At 34.9% G+C, this 17,675-nt stretch overlaps 1 protein-coding gene across 1 annotated transcript in view; it reads left to right on the plus strand.

The window, feature by feature from the left end:
* The window catches only part of EYS (eyes shut homolog), a 1,808,075-nt gene that overhangs the window by 876,768 nt on the left and 913,632 nt on the right, over nt 1–17,675 (plus strand). The window contains 2 exon segments of the mRNA XM_030809409.1: nt 693–817; nt 9,394–9,509. Coding sequence (XP_030665269.1) covers nt 693–817; nt 9,394–9,509 — 241 coding nt within the window.

The raw sequence follows: 17,675 nt of genomic DNA on the forward strand, positions 1-17,675 counted from the left end.
ATACCTTTCATGACATGCCCCCAATTTCTCCATTTTAAGAGTCTCCTAGAGACCTCTGTTTTATTTCTTTTCAAACAGTTCACTTGGATTTAAGCAGATAGATGCAATAATATAATCTCTGTATTAGTTTCCTAGGAATGACGTAACAAATTACCACAAACTCGTTAGCTTAAGATAACAGAAATTTATTTGTTCATAGTTGTGGAAAGAAGTCCAACTAAAGTGCCAGCAAGGCCAGGTTCCCTCTGAAAACTCTAGGAGAAAATCTTATCTTTCCTCTTCCAGCTTCTAGAGGCTCTGGGTGTTCCTTGACTTAGGGCTGCACAACGTCAATCTTTATGTGCATGTTCACGTGGCCTTCTCCCCCGTGGGTCTCTGTCTTCTGTGCTTGTAAGAACACTTGTCACTGGATTTAGAGCCCACTGAGTTAATCCAGAATGACCTCAAGATACTTAATTAAATCTGCAAAGACCCGATTTCCAAATAAATTCACATTCACAGATATTTAGTGTTAAGTATTAGACATACTGTTTTGGGGCCAAAATTCAACTCATTGTCACCCCAAGGAAGGCTCCCAGCTACATGTTGTTGCAGCTCTGAAAACATGTTTGAATGGTGGAATCCCAAGATGAAAAGTGATAGTGCTCATGTGTATAATATATACAAATATCTTTTTCATTTTTTTTCCTTAGATGTCTTCCTGGATTTTCTGGTCAATTTTGTGAAATCAATATAAATGAATGCTCTTCATCACCATGTCTACATGGTGCAGACTGTGAAGATCACATCAATGGATATGTTTGCAAATGCCAACCAGGTAATTATTTAAAAAATAATAAGCATACTGCATACATAATAATATAGATGTTTATGTAAATGTATATGTACATGGATGCATAATACAATTTTGACAATCCACTCCACCAATACTGTTATTGGCTATTAATCAAGTTTTAAGCAATGATCATTCTTTAAAAACATGAAATGAATGTTGTATGATACTAGAAAGCAAGCACTTAGGCTATCATCAGGAAATCTTAATGTTTAGATTATAATACCTTATTGATGGATTTTCTAAACATATGTAAGCTTCATACTTCTGATCTTTGTATCAATTATGCCTGGCACACAGCAAGCACTTTATCAATGTCAGCTCTTATTAATATTGACATTATTATTTTTTCCAACAATTGTCAGCACGGAGATGGACAAGCTGAATAAACTTGTTTTCTTCAAGGAATAATTGCTGCTATAGTCTAAATATTTGTGTCTCCCTGAAATTCATGTGTTGAACCCTAATCAACAATATAATAGTATTAAGAGGTGGGACTTTGGAAGATGATTAGGTCATGAGAGTAAAGCCCTTGTGAATGGGATTAGTGCTTTTATAAAGTAGATCCTAGAGAGCTAGCTGGCCCCTTCCACAATGTGACGACACAGCCAGAAGGTAACATCTAAGAACCAAGAAGCAGGCTCTCCACAGACACAGGATCTGTCATCAACTTGTTCTTGTACCCTGCAGCTTCCAGAACTGTGAGAAATAAATTTCTGTTTTCTGTAAGCTACCCAGTTTATGGTATTTTTGTTATAGCAGTCTTGAATGGATTAAGAAAACCGCTCGTTAAAAATTCATCTTTTTGGCCATCTCTACCTTTGATCATATTCCTTTAGGTCTATATTGATATAAGTGATTGTTGTTCATGCATTTTTTTCCTTCTTTTTTCTTTAGTTCTCTAACTTCAGATTTGTTGCTCTTTTCCTACATCTTCTGCCACTCATCTTATTTTCAACATTCAGTTAACCCAAAAGGGATGTTCATAGCCTAAATTTCCTCGAGCAGCAGTAATTTCTCAGGAATATATGTAGGGGATATTTATGGTCACTTAAAAAAAGTTATTGAGCCAGTCATGATAGTAGCGTGCCTATAGTTCCAACTATTTGGGAGGCTGAGGTGAGACGATTACTTGGGTCCAGGAGATGGAGGCTGAGATGTGCTTTGATTGCATCTGTGGATAGCCACTGAACTCCAGCTTGGGAAACACAGCAGGACTTGATCTCTTAGAAAAAAAAATCCCTATTTACCTACCTCACAGAAGACTTCAGAAAGCCTGTGGAAACCCTAGGGTTCTGGGCTTCTGGTTATTGGGCCCACTACGGATATAATAGCCATGTGAGTATTAGCACTAATAGGATTTATGTGAAGTCATACAAACTTGTGAATACCTATCAACTGAGTGTCACCCACATACTATTTAGAAGTTAAACATCACTCATAGACCTACTCTGTTTTTTGAACATTTATTACTAGTACTAGGTTTTATTTGGTCACATACACCATCTGGAGAACTTTGTACTTCCCTTTTGAAATAGCCACCTGTACATAAAACTGGAACTCTTGTAGGTAAAATAAGTAGAATAAAATTACAGTTTTCTTACATAAGAAATGAATACCATTTCAAACATTTTGCCTCTTTCAAGCAAAAAATATCTTTATTGTGCCCACAAACACTTAATACTCTATGGTAGCTAGCACAAACAATAAATTCTACAGAAACAGTTAAGTAAAATACCCATATAAATTTTGTTTATCATAACAATAGTTATCTTGTAACTACTAGATTCATTTTCTGTTTCATGTTAATACCTTACAGGTGCTAGATTAGTTTTGTTGCTGTAAGTTGATTCCACTACTCTGGATTCACTTGCAAGCATGAGGACATTTTTAAGCTGTTGAATCGTTCAGGCTGCTTTTCAGATCCCTATTGGGAAGCAGAAGACCTCAAAATGATACCCACCTGTATTGCTAGGCGTTATTCAAAATCTGCTGATACCTTTGACTTAAGAGTTACTTATACTCTTCACAACTTAGTTATGGGAGTGAAAACTAAGTGACAAATGAAAAAGTCAAATTTTTGGAAAATGCTACTGACACGTCCCCGGCACTCCTGTCTCTGCTCCAGCCATAGCTCTTAATCATGCCAATCCATCCTCCCTTTAAAGTTATTTAAGGAATAATCTTGCTCCTGCAGATTACTCTTCATCCCTTTCTCATTTTCTTAATGGTTTCAGGGTGTTTTTATTCCCACAGTAAAATTAACTCTCTTGTGTACAATTTTATAGCTTTGGTAAATGCATAAAGTTGTGTAACCACCCTCACAGTAAGGCAATTAACCACCATCCTCCAAAATTTTCTCATGCTGTCCCTTTGTAATTAACTCTTTATCCCCAAAAGGAACTGATTTTGATAGAATACTAATTTTTCTCTATAATTTTTATTGAAAATTCTACCTTTTTTGAGCACTTTTCTCCTGTATATGAATTTTATATTTCGAAGATCAAATGTGTGAGTTCTTTGGCATGTATGTGCTTGGGAAATAATAATAATATCAGTATTACTGCATAGACACTATGTTATTTTAGATGTATTAACTAATTAAGTTTTCATAACATCAAGAAAAGGGCATCTCATTTTGCCTATCTAATTTTTCTAATAAGGAAACAGAGTCCAAGAACCACTGGGTAATGTCCCATAACGTGTAAGTGGCAAAGCTAAGATTCACACCTAAGAAGTCTGCACTGACACTTGTGCATTCATCATCTCTCATATTCCCCCAAAATGTTATCTTGGTGAAGAGAAACTCCCCATAAGGTTACAGTCATGCAAGATGAATACATTCTAGAGATCTGTACAATATCATGCCTATAGTTAATAGTAATGTATTACACAGTTAAACGTGTTAAATGGTGAGAGCGCATGTTAAATGTGCTTACTACAGTAAAAAATTGAATTGACCAATCATTAAAAAACAAAGGCCTTCCCCAATAACATCAATCAGTGTGGTTCAGCTTAGTCTAGATGTTAGCAATTCTAAACACTGAGAATTCTCAGGAAGTCTCCTACCCAAATTTCTTTTTCTCTTTAAAAGATTCCATTAGAAAAATATAGAACTTTTCACTCTTCTGGGTAGTTCACAGCAATTTGCTTTCTCCTAAATGCCATAGAAAAACACAAAGGCTGATTCATTTCATTTATGCATGTCCACTTCTCTGTCATTCATTTTTAAAAAGCCTTAAATAATTTTGATAATTCTTTCCTAGGCTTTGATCTCAGTCATGCCATTATCCTTATCTTACACAGCTCCAGGTAGAAAACTACACTAAGTATTCCTCTGTCTTTAAATTGGTTAAACACTATAAATCATTGCCATTTTCTTCAGTTGTGGAAATCTTTCTTATATTCATATTATGTTGCTAATTATCAAAATCTTGTCTTTAACAACAACTCCATGGTTGTCACCCTGGGTAACTCCTCCTCTATGCCAAAAGGTTTTATCTCTTTTCTCACTTCCCTCTTCATTTTAGTACAAACAGAGCTGCATGAGTCCTGCAACATTCCGAACAGAACACAGTTTGAAAAACTAAATACTGGTTTCCCCACCGGACATTCTGCAAAACACACTGAAATTTAAACTGGGTATAAGTGGGTTAGAAGACATTGTAAATGCTGTTTAGTTTTGTATCACCAAATCCTAGTAGAGAGTTTATATCATAGTCGGTCCTTGGGGAGTGTTCAGCACATATTGAAAAAGTACAACTCATTTATGATGGCCAATGTTGTCCAGTCATGACAGGGCCATGGTAAGCATAAAGCCCTCCACCATCTCTAGGCAGAAAAATTATATAAATATGCTGCTCCCTCCAAGCCAACAAGGTATAATACTTGACAAGTGGAGCTCAGGTTAGATTTCAGACCTCACTCAGCCTCTTTGCATGAATTCTTTGTGCAGGAAACAACCTGAACATCATTTAGGACAGTCCTAATAACAGAGTTCATCCTGTACCTATATACGGAATTAAATGGGTTTTTGAGCTCATTTCCAATGAAGTATCAATATAGGTATTCAGATGTTTTTTATAGAAATAGAAACACACTTAGTATGTTTTTAGCCAAAATAGTACCATGTATAGTGTTATCTAACAATGTAGAACACCCAGTAAGTGATACAAGAGCTATCCCATGAAGAGCAAATTGAAAGTGATAGGGAACAGTTTGCGTACCACAAATTCAGTCAGAGTTGTTCTCAATCCCTGGGACAGTCACTGTCCCCAGATACCTTTTATACCCAGCAGGGATGCAATGGTGTTTATATTGCTGGTGATGCAAACTTCAAATGCATATTTTGCTCTTAAAGTAGTATTGTTCATTTTGTAGCAGAAATGCTGCACTATCCTTGGGGCAAGAAAACAGAGAAACAAACATAGGTAATATCTGCCACCAGTAGCCACAGTTATTGTCAGTGATGAGGCGGCTGCATTTAGAACAAAAGAGATACAGAATAATATTTTTTTAAATCAAGATCCGTGAAAAGTAAAGAAATCCTTATTATGAGATAAAAGAGTATACTATTGTATTTTCATGAAGATGTACATGTAAAATTTTTTTATATATTCTAGAGTTAGACTAAGAAGAGAAAATAATTTTATGTTATCCAATTACTAAATAATATATTAACTAGTTAGACAAAATTATTTTAGGTTTAGGTTTATTTTTATTTTATATTCATAACATCAGATAGAAATCACTATTGCCGGAGAGGGAAAATGAAATGAAAATAAGATATATAAATCTTAGAAGTAGTGACATTTATTTTCATTCATAAACTCAAAGTATTATAACTGTTATGTTATAGAACGGTAATATTAAAACTGGTCAATATTTCCAGCTGAATATATCAATGTTTTTAAAGATTTGGTTTAGTCTTCAATTTAAGATCACTCTAGTTTTAGGCTGGGTGGGTTGGCTCCCTTGAGCCCAGGAGTTTAAGGTTGCAGTGAACTGTGATCATGCCACTACACTCCAGCCTGGGTGACAGAGAAAGATTGTCTCTAAAAAAGAAGATTAGTAAAAATCTACTCTAATTTTATTGCAATGCGTCACCTAAAGTTGTCTTTATTTTGCACTACAATTATTTTCAATCATTTATTCCTTAACACACTTACTTATTTTATATGTCAGACATTAGGTTAATACTATTATTTAACACCATAATAATTTGATTACTTTTCCTAGATTGCTAATGACAATTTTTGGTTTTTGTTTTCAGTTACCAAACTATTTTCTGAATATTTGGTTACCTTATTAAGAATGAACATAAAACCTACGTAAGACTCAAAAGAAAATATATTTTGTTTCTGAACATTAAAAAATATCCAATAAATATTTATTTGCCTGATTTGTATTTTCTTATTCTGGTCTCATTTCTTACCATTACCTTGTCCCACACCAGAATAAACACCTATTCACCTTACGTGTTTCTTCATACTAATGGGTATGATTGACACTCAGTATCCACTCCCATGTAGTGTGGTTTCCTGTACTGCAGAGGCAAGAGTATTAAAAACTACAATTTCCAGACTCCCTCAAAACTGGAGTTGCAAATATAATTGAGTTCCTCTAATAAGAAACATACATAAAATCTGAAGGCTCTGATGGAGACCATTTCTGGGAGTCTTAGCAGATTCTTCTGGTAAAAAAAGTCATGGAGCTATGTGGATCTTTGCAGCAGATCTCACTGTAGAGTCACGATTTCAGTGCGTAGGTGCATTGAAATGGCAGCTGCCTGGTAATCAACCTTGCTTGGATTAGCACAATGGGCTCTTGAGCTCAAAAATTCTAAGAGTGCTTGTATATTTCTCATCTTCCTGATCCTGACTGAGGGGACATCTCCCAGTAAGTCATACTCCTACAGCTTTCCTTCCTTCTGATAATTTTGTAAGCATCTAATTCCATTATTCAGGTCTGTTTTGCTTAAATAACTAGAGTGATTTCTGTTTCTTGTAATGCATCTTGACTAACTTATTTTCTATCCTTGTTTGTTGTCGTTGACCAAGACAGCCTTATGTTTTTCTCAGTTTGACTAGGCTTTAGACAGACTTCTTCCGGACTATAGGGCCTGATCTCCCTTTTCGTACAGCATTTACTTTAGAAAACTTGTAAATTATTTCTCTGTCTCTTTGAGATGTAAATCTTCTCCCAGGCTGTTTCCCAAGGACCTGGGAGTCATTGCTTCAAAAATGTAATCCTGTACTCCCGGGGCTGAGGTGAGAGGATTGCTTGAACCCAGGAGGTTGAGGCTGCAGTGACGTGTGATCACACCCCTGCACTCCAGCCTGGGCACCAGTGCGAGACCCTGTCTCAAAAACAAAACAAAACAAAACAGCAACAACAACAACAATGAAAGACAAAACAAAACAAAATGTAACCCTGGAACGAGACAAATAGTGCCCCTATTTCCCAGTCTCTTTGGGAGAGTAGAAGCCTAACTTCAGTAAGAGACAGTTAGCAAGTACAGGTGGCCTATTGAAATTGACCAAATTCCCGCCCACCCAAACATCCCCCTGGTACTTTTCCGTTAGCTCATCCGGCCTTTAAAAATACTCCTGCTCCCATTTATTTTAGTAGGGTTGAGTACAAGCTCTCTATTGTAAAAATCTCTGTCTCCTATTGCAGTACTCTTGAATGAAGTCTTCTTTGTCTGTATAACTGGCCCAGTGCAATTTTTCTTTTACACTTCCCGTCTTATGGTTTAAAGCTTTATCATGTTCTTCACAGTATGAGAAGCAAAGGAAAACTATGTCATTTTAACTGCTTAAAATATATTTTGAAATAATCAGAAGAGGATACAATATATAAAAAATATAAAATACACTGTAATAAATGTGTATAACTACCATGTGTTCTGAGAAATAGAATATTAGCAATAATTCTCGCCCCTCCTTATCCCTCCAGGAACATCCCACTCCCTGAAGTAACTATTCTGAATTTTATATCAGCATTCCTTTAGTATTTGTTAGAGTTTTATTATATATGTATGCATCTCTAAGCAATGTTACTAAGTTTCATATGCATTTGAATTTTATAAGAGCAGTTATCAGGGTGTATTTTTATGCAATATGTTTTTATGCTCAATAATATGTTTGTGAGACTCAACTATGTTTGTGAGACTCAACAAAGTAATATTGGCTTTTTATAAACCCTGTGAAGATGTTTTTTTTCCATATCACCTTTTATAGCCTCCTTAGTAGAGATCCCTGCAGAATCAGCTCAGCACATGAAAGAGCATTGCAAAGTGGAAAGAGTCTTGGATGAGGATTTGATAAATTTGGTCTCTTGGCAGCTCTTTCTAAGTTTGATGTGGACCTTGCCATGTCTTTTAGACTCAGGCCCTATTTATTTCTTATAATGAAGTGTTTCAATAAATCATTTCTAATATGTTCCTAATACATATACATGTTCCTAATACATAATACATGTTCTAACACATATCAAAATATGTATTTAATTGTTTTGTTACAATTTATCAGGGAAGAACAATCAGAATATCTTCCTAAGTATAAACAATAATTAAATTTTACATTTCCCAACAGCCAGGGTTCAGATTAAATGCTATTGGACAATACATAGAAAAATAAAGAAAAGTTAAAAAGTTGTAATTAGAGTAAGCATAGTCAGTGAGCAGTGAGAGCTGCCTGTAAAGACCCACAGTCCCTATGTAGAAGGGTATACTTAGGTTAACATGATGTTGTGGCTCACATGTTAGGCATATTAAGATTCATGAGAAGTAATTATCTGATAGGAAAGAATCAATGATTTCAAAAAATGTTCCTAATATCTACCCAGTAAATCATAGCTGAGATATTAGCTTATGGAGTACTTAGCAATGTTGGTTGATAGGTTGATGATGGAAATAATAAAATGTTTGACTAGCAAAAGCCAAACAAAATACATACGATCGAACTGTGTTTTGGTTTGGAAAATTTTAGATTGTCATGGAATTCTTACAGCCAATGGCCAAATGTACATAGACACAATACTTATATTCTATAGAACTACAGTATAACAAATACTGAGTGTAAAATACTAACTGTAATACTACAAGTATTACAAAAAACATTGTATATCTAGATATCTATAGTAGGTGCTTTCCTCTGAATTTAAGATTCATATTAAGGGAATTATTAAGTGTCTTTATTCTATTGCTTTCCATGTATTTATTCCAAACTAAAATAAGTGAAGACATTTGAATATGTAATGTTGAATGGCACCACGGATAAGAGCTGAGACATATCATACATGTACTCACTTTCATTTATACTTCACTGTGTGATTTTAGAGAAAATTAATTATTCTCGAGTTTAATTTTCTTATGAACTAAATAGAGATAGAATAAGAGCTACCTGTTAAACTGATCATGAAGATACGCTGAGGTAATTTGTACAAAACATCTAGCATAATTATTTCAAATAGTAAAAGCCAATAAATATAAGCTATTAGCATAACTGTTTTTATTATCATTAAAAATTGCATATCTGCTTTGTAATTTTGTTGAACAGGATGGTCTGGACACCACTGTGAGAAAGAACTTGAGTGCATTCCCAACTCATGTGTTCATGAACTCTGCTTGGAAAATGAACCTGGCTCAACATGTTTATGCACACCTGGATTTATGGTAAAGATTACTGGTGGTTGTGGTTGTAATAATTTTTTATTCTCTTTGATACACAGTAAATAGTAGAAAATTACATGGTGAAAAGTAAGGTTGGAGTAGTGAATCTTCAGTGCATCTCTCCTTCTCTGTCTGTACACGCTACACTTTTCTCAGCATTCCTCTTTCCCTTCTTGTCCATGCATCACTTGCACCCTCAGTCCTTTCTTTCATAAGAAAGACATTCTGATAAATTGATCCACACCAAGGTGCAAGTGACTTCATGTGTTGGCCTTTGATGTGTTAATGCATTTGGAAGGAGGATGCCAGTGGAGAAATTACTTAATACTGTCAGGGTCTTGGCAGAACTTTTATTTTGCCCAAGGACATAGTACTACTTCCGGAGTTGGGCTCAGCATACTGTAGGTCCGAGGAGGACAAATCTGCTTCCTCAGCAAGTCTGAACTGGCCTGAACTCCATTAGCACTAGAAATGACTTTCCTTGGTAAAAAACTTCTCTATCAAAAAATAGCATTTGACCACAGTCTTTTATTTAAACTGACTGCAGCCCATGAATATCGTGAAAAAACAGCAATTGGTAAGAATGTGTTATCAGAAATTTTAAATGTATATTTAGAAATATCATTATCGGACCAGCCTTCACTGAGATTAAGGCTAAATAATTAGAGACGGGGTATAGTCAGGTGACTAGAGTCGGTGCAAGAATAAAGAATCATACTTCAAGCATCTGGCCAGTGTGTATAAAAGATGAACAAGTGTGAAGGGAAGTGTAAATGGAGCTAGAAACTCCTTCTCAGAAGTGAAAGATCAGAAAGGAGAAACCAGAACCAAGAGTCTCTAGACGAGGTTGAGGAATTACATACAAAAAAATAATTAATAACTGTCGCCGAACACAAGATTTTGAAAAATCAATTGTAGAAGGACCTGGGCTTCTGTCCAATGCTGTTCCCTCTTAAAGGACATTCCCAGGGCTCATCTGTTTTAGAGGGATATGAATGAGATCAAACAAGTATCTTCCTTTCTCTGAGAATTCTCTAATTTTGGATTTGCCCTAGGAAAAAAAATTTTCTCTTACTGCTCCAAAAGCGATAGATTTTGGAGAAAAATATCAGATGCTCTGATACTTAAATTGGAAGTTAGTTGGTACCAAGAAGTTATTTTTCTGACACCTCAGATTATACCAATAATGTCTTCCTCAAAGAGTCAGTATAAAGAGCAAAATACTGAGATGTGTGTTTTATTTAACTGTATCTTCTGCCAGTGCAGCCTTAGATACGTAGAAATCTAAATAACTTAGAAAATCAATGCTTATTTTATATATGATATGTTTTCATAAAAACAAATAATTTACTACCAAATATCTATAAAAATTTCCTGAAATAGTTAATCTCCTGGTATATGTTCTTTCACATGTGAAATATGAATCTATTAATATTTGAGCTCTTTCTTTAATAAAAAAATCAAATCTGAAGGATAAATACATTAGTATATGTTAGAAATAGAAACATCTTGGAAAATATAGTTTTATAAGACCACATGTCTACTAAATAGAAGAAAATGTTATAGACATAATGCATTTACATTTTAGTAAGCCATTTACTAAATTAATTTCAAATGGATAGTTTTGCAACCATTCTCTAAGTACTTGAAAGCTGAAACAAAATTTAAAACTCGTCATAGCAAGAGATAATGTTTGTGTGAAATGCTACAATGAGATGAGGGAGATTCAACTTTTGCTAATGCGTTAGTTATACTTTAAAATGAGTAGCTAAAGATAGGGGAAATTCAGTTTATTGAAAAAGAATTTTAACATTGAAATGTTATTCATGCCAATGCTATAGCAGTATGTATTTACTCTAAATTAGATATTCCTAAGAAATATACTTTTGAAAATCACATGCAAATTATCAATTGGAATAGAAAATAAAATAATCTGCTGAATTATCAGAAAATCAAATATTCAAAATATTTGATAAAATATTTGTAGCAAGTTAAATTTGTAAATATTGAAATAAAATATTGAAATGGATACACGTATGGAAAATGCATAAAAACATTAGAAAATCACTCTTTAGGTTTATTTTTCCCTCCCCCACTAATCTTGAGTGCAAATGGGATATTAAGAAAATAAAAATCACAATCATGGGGAAATGTGAAACTTCATGGGTACTTCATTCACAGGAAGACATCAAACTTGAGAGAGTCTTAAGAATAAAGCAGTTATAAGAATTAGAAAAAAGGTAAATTGATTTGCATTAGTACTAAAAATAAAGTGTGTACACAGAGTGTAGGTGAACATGAAACCAGTGTCCATAGCGGAGAGTTGACAATGTACAGGGGGTAAGTCATGGCCTTCTAGCACTAGAATAGATGGGAAGAGACTAAACATTGCATCAGTGATCACGTTCTGTTGAAACATTGGCTCATTTCTCTGTCAACTTTGAAACACTGTAAACTCCTGAAGGACAACGATAAGGCTGGATGTTGCAGTATTCCGAAGAGCACAGAGCACAATACAGGCAGTCACTAATTTACAATTATTCGACTTTATGATTGTACAAGAGTGACATACACTCAGTAAAAATGGTATTTTGAACATTCCTCAACCATTCTGCTTTTTACTTTTAGCATGGCATTCAATGAGTTACATGATCTATTCAACACTGTAATATAAAATAGGTGTGGGGTTGAATGATTTTGCCCAAGCTGTCGGCTAATGTAAGTGTACTGAGCAAATTTAAGGTAGGCGAGGCCAAACTATGATGTTCAGTAGATTAGGTGTATTAAATGCATTTTCCACTTACAATATTTTCAACTTTTGATGGGTTTATTGTAATGTAACCCCATCATAAGTCGAGGAGCATCTGTACATGTGTTTTCATTTTGGTCATCATTGTTAAGGTTGTTTTATTAGTGCTGATAGCATATTAGTCACAGTTGTTTTAAATTCCCAGTCTGATAATTACAGACTCCCTGCCATACCTGAGTCTGACTTCAATGCTCACTCTGTCTCTTCTATTTTTTTGGCTTTTAGTGTGTCTTGTAATTTTATATTTAAAGACATGATGCATTGGGTAAAAGGAACTCAGATAAATAGGCCTGTAGCATAACATTTTATGTTTATCTGGCTAGGAGTCAGGCTGTTTTTGCTATGCTGTAGCCATAGGTGTCAGAGGTTAAAATTTCCTCTTATATTTTCATTTTCATCTTGCCTGTTGTATTTTGCTTTCATTAGAAAATTCTTCTTAAAGAAGTGTGAGGTGTGGAGTTATTTCAGTTGTAATCTCCTGTTGTTATAAAAGATCCCTGTTGATATGGCAGTAAGGTGTGGGGAGAGGGTAAGCCTTTAACAGTCCTATGATTAGGTCTCAGTCTTGGTGATTCTGTGCCTCTGGGCTGTGACCTTCAAATGTGCTTCTCTGTACCCCATTCCCTTAGGTGAGACAGAAAAGCTACAGAGGGCTGGAGTTGGGTATTTCCCTTCCCCCAGGTCAATTAAGCTCTGGTAAAATAGTTTCACTTGAGGACAAGCCATGTTAAGAGGAGCAGAATGCTCTGGGAGTCTTCAAAATGGCTATTCTCTCCTCTCCATGCTGGAAGCATGACGGGATTTTTCTCCAAACCTCACTGTGAGAACCCTGTAGTATTTTTGAACGTAGAGTTCATTACAGTGTGGGATATTCCCTAAGAGTGGCCTCCCATGTAGTTTCTAACTAACTCTCAAGCTCGTACACACTGAGCCTCCAGCATTTCATCAATTCCAGTTTGTTTTTCTACCCTGGTTTTGGCTCCAGGAGAGGTTTCTGCTTCTGAATTTCTGCTCTGGTAAGCTATGATTCTTTGTACCTGCCTGACTGTCTCTCTGATGTTTGGGGAGAAGTTTTCCTTTAATGGGAAATGACCTCAATTTTCTTAAAAATCTAAGAAGAGTTGATTACTAGTTTGTTCAGCTTTTCTCTTATTGTGTAGATGGGAATGATGACTTCCAAATTCTCTACACGCCAGACCAAAACCCAGAATTTTGTGATTGTTTTAGAATGAAAGGACTTATGAATATATTTATTAAGAAAACATGAATGGATTTTCTTTCATTCATGTAATTCAATGTGTCTTTTAAAAAAAGGATTTTATTGTTCTAATTAGGCTTCTCAGGTATCTCAACTTGAATGGTCGTCCTGTTTTTCAGAGTCACTAGAAGCCTTTATGGGATTGTTCAAAAGTTATTAATTTGGCAATCAGATTCTCCATTAACATGTAAAAAATTAAAAATTAAAAATTGTCTTGCATGTGTACTCTAATTACACCAGCTGATACAATAGCACATGCAATCTGTGTAAAGAACATTCAAATAATTCGAATAATTGAAATATGTTTGTATTGAATTTTTAATTGAACATGAAACAACAAAGCACCATTCAAAGCAATAAGCCTTTTACCTAACAATTTGTAGCAATTCTCTTCACATTAAATCCTTTTATGTTCACCTGAACTTCCCTCTAACATCTTTCTTCTTCTCAGAGATCTTCAGAAAAATGGCACTTTTTTTCCAGATTCCTTTTATTTAAGCTACTTTAAAAGTTTCACTCATTAGGTCATCATATAAAAATGTTAATTCAGCTACATATTTACAGGATTAGATAGGATTAATATTACTACAATTATTCTTGTTTAATGATGAAGAGTGATGTGGGAGGTAAATAGTCCCTGCTGGATAGGGAGATGGGAAGCTGTTTTTTTCTTTATTTCTGAGAATTAATTTTTTGAAGATAACATTAAAAGTCTGAACTCTCAGGTTTTTCTTAATGTTTAGAGCTATGACAATCTCTGACAAGCTGATAATTTGTGAAGATTATTCATTTAAGCAGATCCAATTACAAAAGTGATTCCAAACAAGATTAAAGTACTTACATCATTTTGAAATTCAAATGTTCTGTAAAAGAATTTAAATGACAGAATACAATTTTTGAATGTCCTATACTTGCTTACAAATTCAAGAAAAATGATCATTCTTTTTTTCATTTGATCAGAACTGCTCATTTCTTCTTCAGTAAATGAAATTCTGCCAAACAAGATTGATCTCCATGCATTAACCAATGAGTGTCTATTGGTCAGGCTTATTGTGTTTTGTAAATGATAGAGTCGATGAAAGTGTTAATTACAGCCCTTAAATTAAAACACAGATATTTATATAGTGTGGAAGCTGTATTTGTATTAAAATGAGGAAAAAATGGAGAAACTATTTTCTGAGAAAAAAGGGTTCTGAGTTCTACAGAAGGACAGCCTATTTGCGGTATTCAGTTTTTAAATGTCATCTTCAAAATAAACCTAACACAGAAGACACCAGTATAGCAAGACAGACAAACATTTTGATGTATGTCTGTGTTTCTGGTCTTTATTTTCTCATGAGATAAAGTCATCAGTATTATTAATAAATATTTACCAAGTGTTTTCTGTGTTTGAGATGACTTGTTCTATTAAAAAATATTTATTATCTCAATAGGAAATAAAGCAAAGATGCAATTTTAGACAAACTCATAATTCTCTTTTAAATAGACATTTTTGTGGTTTTGACATTTATCCTTATTTGAATTCAAGTAATTTGTATTTTAGATCAGTCAAAACACACCCTTTGGATACTCACTAAAACAATGTATTTGGAAAACTTATAAAGAAATACGTATACACTAGTCTTACATTCAAATTAAGGAAAATGTACAGGCTCACATCCTCTTGCAATGCACTAAAAAAAATCAATAATGCTCTTATTCGGGTGAAATTTGATACTTTGCTCTAATATATGTTGAGCCCCATTTTTTGCAGATCCTTAAAATAATATAAAAATCAATTAGTTTCAGTTTGTTATCCAAAGAGAACATTCAGCTGTATGGAAGAGACAAATAATGTGTGGGATAATAAGGAAGTCAGCATTGGGTACAAAATGCAGGAAACTATGATGAGGGAAATAAAAGCATTAGCTAGGACACTTATTTGGTAGTAATATTAAAAAATAATAAAGCAATTGGCGAACTCTGAGTAAAGTAGTCGTTAGGAAAGATTTCTCAATGGACAAAAGATAATGGCTTCCTCCTAAGGATTAGAAAGGTATCTCTAAAAGCCCTGAAACTTAATCTGCACCACATGGTGGAAGTCCACCCTGAGGGTTTGCTCAGTACTGCTAATGAGAATGCTAAATATAAAATAGCCATAAGAAATAAGGCGCAATCTGCTTCTCAGGACAAGTTTTACCACAAACAACAAAAAAATACACAACAAATGTATTTTCCTCTCCCCAGATCAATTAGGCTCTGGTAAAAGAGAGCCAAGATCCTAGCTTTTATGAAATCTACCACCTAAGAAGCAGAGGATGCATGGGGGAAGAAACAAAATTATTGTGTTTATTTATCTGTTAATTTGTTTATGGGCAGCAATGAGTGCTATGGGGAAGAAAAAGATGGAGGGATGTGTGTTCTGAGCATTTCTAAGCAACACAGTTACAGTATTTTGTAATGCAAGGTATGTGAGGGTTTTGGAGGAGGAAATGGTGCAAACTAGAATAAAAACATAAATCTTAATAAAAAGGCGAAGTTTTCTGTATTAAATAAGTATAATGTATAATGAAAAATGTAGTTTAATATTTTCAGAAGTAGAATATTTAAAATAAGTTGCCTTACATTTTATTATGGCACAGCTGTGATGTACAATCTAAATGTCTTACAACTTGCTGGGTGCAGTGGCTCATGCCTGTAACCCCAGCACTTTGGGGAGCCAAGGCGGGTGGATCACTTGAGGTCAGAAATTTGAGATCAGCCAGGCCAACATGGTGAAACCCTGTTTCTACTAAAAATACAAAAATTAGCCACGCATGGTAGTGGCTGTCTGTAATCCCAGCTACTGGAGAGGCCAATGCACAAGAATCGCTTGAACCGGGGATTCGGAGCTGGCAGTGAGCCGAGATCTTGCCACGGCACTCCAGTCTGGGCGACAGAGTGAGACTCAAAAAAAAAAAAAAAAATTCTTACAACAGTAGTTTTTATTGGTAAATGGAGTATGGTAAAATAATGACCACCTCATAGACCTATTTAGATATTAAAGATAATAAATGCCCACCTTTCATCTTTATGCATCAGATTTTTGCTTAATGTGGCTGGTGGAAGAATGTATTTGGTAGAAACCTGGAATATATTTAATATCATATATTGACTCAAAAAAGTAATGGCTTAACATTTTAGACTTCAATTAGATGGAAAATTCTCTGAGCCTGTTTCTTCACTTATAGCATGAACATGTGGATGAATTAAAAGCTTGGCCATATTGAAGATAACATTGTTAATCCATTGGAGAGTTGGGCACAGAATTTTAAATGCCCATACTTACAGACTGGTAGATCAGTGTTCTTCCCTCTATGCCATAAATCTTATCCATTTATTTTTAAGATCGATAACTAAATGTAATATCCATTTATTTTTAAGATAAATAACTATATATATTATTTTTTTTATATATATATATATATATTATTTAGACAAGGTCTTTCTCTGCTGTCCAGGCTGGAGTGCAGTGACATGATCATAGCTCACGGCAGCCTCAAACTTCTGGGCTCAAATGGTTCTCCTGCCTCAGCCTGCTGAGTAGCTGGAACTACAGACATGTGTCCACATAACCAGCTAACTTTTTATAATATTTTTTGTAGAGATGAGGTCTCACTATGTTGCCAGGCTTGTCTGGAACTCCCGGCCTCAAGTACTCGTCCTGCTTCAGCCTCCCAAAATGCTGGGATTATAGGCATGAGCCACCATGTCTGTACAAAGATATTATTAAGCTACTCTCTAAAATAAAAACAGATTGGATTCCAAAATCCATTCCGAAGTCCTACAACTTTGCCATAGTCTACAAGGCTATGTGCAGTTTGGCCCCTTCCTGATAACTTCTCTAGCCTCACTTCCTCCTGATCTCCTTCTAACTCGGTACTGTAGCCCCCTATTTAGGCTTCAGTTGCTCAAATATTCCCTTCAAAATTCTGGCCGTGTGTCTTTGCACATGCTACACTTTAACTAGAATGATCTCCAATCCTTCCTGCCCACTATCCCAATTCTACTCATCTTTCAGGTTTTAGCATATGTCCTTCTTTTTCAGGTAAACCTCATAATACTGCCAAAACATGTGCTTAGG

The sequence above is a fragment of the Nomascus leucogenys genome, chromosome 3 (assembly GCF_006542625.1).
Source record: "Nomascus leucogenys isolate Asia chromosome 3, Asia_NLE_v1, whole genome shotgun sequence".
Classification (NCBI taxonomy): domain Eukaryota; kingdom Metazoa; phylum Chordata; class Mammalia; order Primates; family Hylobatidae; genus Nomascus; species Nomascus leucogenys.